Below are 2,993 nucleotides of genomic sequence, written 5' to 3'. Positions count from 1 at the left end.
ATCTTGTTATTATGATCTTATGGAGAGTTTAAAGATAAAAAACATGTGGCTCAGAGAAGTTAAAAGACTTGGCCAAAGTCACATAATCAGTAGAAGTGACAGAGCTGGGAACACTAATCCAAGTTTTATAACACCAAAGACCATCTTCTCTCTACCATACTGTCGCTTAGATCCCCTTGAAACAAACAGTAAACATGATGAAATTCAGGCAAATTTTAAAATTTTGCTTTCTGTGCTCATTACTTGAAAGTATATGATGAAACTGCCTTTTTTGTTTTCTCAGCGAATAAAAATATGGATAGAAATAGATTTCTTGAATAAAGAATGAAATTAAACCAGAGAAAGTGATTAAAAAAGAATTATAATATTCTTAAAATCGGAAGGGGACGTTAAAGGCCCTCTCTAGCCCAAAATTAAACCCGTACCTTTAGCTCCCTTGGATGCAATCAGCTTTAGCTTGAGCATTTCTAGTGAGGAACTGCATACTCCGTGAGACAGCCTGCTTTACTCACCAGGTCAGTTTTTAATAGCTAAAGGGGCTTTCCTTGCTTACAGGTGAAATCTACCTGCTGCTTGTTGATTCCAGTTACAGACCCTGACTCTACAATGAATAAAACATATAATCCTCTTACATAGGACACTGTTTTAAATAACTGAACACATCCACTATGTCCTACCATGGGCTTCTGCTCTGAGAACTCTTTTAGCAGAGAAAGAAAACCAATTAGATTCTTGAGTCACTAAAGCTTCCCAGTCTTTTCAATAGCTTTTCCATGGTCTTCAGCTGGGACTTGGGTATCTCTGGTAGTACTCAAGTCCTTCCAGGAGACAGGAGAATTAGGGTATTTTTAGGGAAATCAATGTCTCTTCCTTCATTTGCCATAATTTGATTTGTCTGAAAACAAGTCTATGTTCTGCTGATTTTCCTTTTACATGTCTATTCATATGAGCCCATCTCAAAAGACAAACTGCTCACCCATCCTGAAAAGCCTGTCTACGAAGCTCCCTTGAGAGCAAAACAGAGCTTCAGAAAGAAAGAGGAGAGCCACCTTATTTCATCTGGACAATATATGCATGCCAAAGCCTTATCTATTTTAGAATTAAAAATCAATAGTAAGATGATTGTCACAGGAATGTCTATTAACACTTTAATTTTATTTGAAAAATGAAGGCAGATTTTTCTGTGATAGAAAGCGTGTCTGATTTGGCTGACTGGGTTGACAATGATGACTAGCTTTGCCAGTCAGGTCACACAGCAGATATTTTCTATAAACTGAATGAGATAAAGGTACAGATCTACAGCTTTGAGGAAAACATATTTAAAAGAATATACAAAACACTAAAAATTACAGCCTCACAACAGAAGTTTTTATATATCAACTCAAGAATATGTGAGGAGCTACATGGTTTTCAAAATTCTTTTTAAAGGCATGCCAACAAAACCTCTGAAGGCTGTGACTCTACAGCAAAATTTCTAGGCTCTTTCCCACCCTGGTTATCCCCTTCTGGAAGCATGCAGTGTCCTGCTTACTGTGAACACTCTAGGGAGAATAGGTAGCATACAAAACAGTGGGACTGTGGCTTGGTTCTAAATACTATATACTTTTAATTAATGTAGCTGAAGGTTCCATTCAGGGCTCTTTTTAAGCTGTTGCAGCAACTAACCTTCAAAACATTTACTTCTTTTTCACACAAGCAGTTACAGCTAAACTTCTAATGATCGTGCACTTATATAATCAAATGAAGGAGTCTCTATTAACTGGTCTTAAATTTCATCTTTGCTTTTGTTCCTCTGCTACAAACTTGTAAAATGTTTTTAAAATTCTGATGTAGATATTCGGTGTGTTAGCTAGCCCTCCATGGGGGTGCAGCTTCTGACATGGGTCCCTAAGATCAGCAGCGTCTGCTCGTATTCACAACTTCGTGTAATCCTCTCCCCTTGGGTGTGAGTTGGATCTAGTGACTTACTTCTAACTGATAGAATATGGTAGAAGTGATGGTGGGTGATTTCTGAGATTAGGTTACAAGACTGACTTCCATCTTATTTGTATTCTAGCCTTCTTGCCTACTCACGCTGGATGAGGCCAGCTGCCATGTTGGGAGTTGATCTATGAAGAGGCCTAGTGACAAGGAACCTAGGGAGGGCTACAGCCAACAGCTCCCAAGGAACGAAGGCTAACAGACTGATAGCCTACTGCCAACGACCATTTGTGTGGGCTTGGAAGCAAATTCATCCCCACTGGAGTCTTAAAATGACGCCAGCCCTGGCTAATGCCTTGATTACCACCTTGTGAGAGACCCTAATCAAAGTCATGGATTAAAATTTTGAAAAGAGTAGGAGGCCATCCCATAAAGCTTTATTATACAATCTCTTTGGACACAGTTATCCTATCAGCTACAAAACCACCCAGTTATACTCTCCTTAGCTCACACTTCTCCATCTTATTGACAAAAATTCTGTGAGAAACATGTCAAGTGGCTTATTAAAATCAAGATAACACTGCTATCTTCAGAATTTCCTTAATATGCCAAAATGGTCATTTTATCAAAATAGGAAGCTGAGTCTGTTTTAAGTTCGAGAGAGAGGCTTGCTACATGGAGACCTCTACTCCCATCCCGCTCCTCTTCAATAGAACCCCTATGGTCAGAATGTTGTATTTTGGGGCCTCCTGTCCATCTGAACTCTATTTCTAACTTTACAGCCTCTTCTCTGAAATATGCTAAAAAGGAGGGCACCTAAATATGCCCAACTTTTGCTTTCTTGTTACTTTTTTTTTAAACAGATGAGCTCACAACTATTGTTAAATTTTAAGAGGAAAAGTGTTAGCATTATTGCAAACCAAGCCTGCTTAAATCTTTAACTCTTAAGAATATAAAATGTACACTCACAATTCAAAAACCATGTAAAGCATTCCATCTGAGCTATATGTCTCCAATAACTCTACAATGTGGGGATGTTTCAGCATATGACAGATACTGGCTTCCAGCTTTTG

General features: G+C 38.5%; 1 protein-coding gene across 1 annotated transcript in view; it reads right to left on the bottom strand.

Annotated features, from left to right (window-relative positions):
- CASK (calcium/calmodulin dependent serine protein kinase) overlaps positions 1-2,993 on the bottom strand; it is a gene marked incomplete at its 3' end in the record, with an annotated part of 276,912 nt that overhangs the window by 240,352 nt on the left and 33,567 nt on the right. Inside the window, exon 2 of the mRNA XM_077768526.1 lies at positions 2,890-2,987. Within this exon, the coding sequence (XP_077624652.1) occupies positions 2,890-2,987 (98 nt within the window). The remainder of the gene's footprint in view (positions 1-2,889; positions 2,988-2,993) is intronic.

Source organism: Crocuta crocuta, unplaced genomic scaffold (assembly GCF_008692635.1).
Source record: "Crocuta crocuta isolate KB4526 unplaced genomic scaffold, BGI_CrCroc_1.0 scaffold467, whole genome shotgun sequence".
Lineage (NCBI taxonomy): Eukaryota > Metazoa > Chordata > Mammalia > Carnivora > Hyaenidae > Crocuta > Crocuta crocuta.
This window is presented reverse-complemented; position numbering and strand designations above follow the sequence as displayed.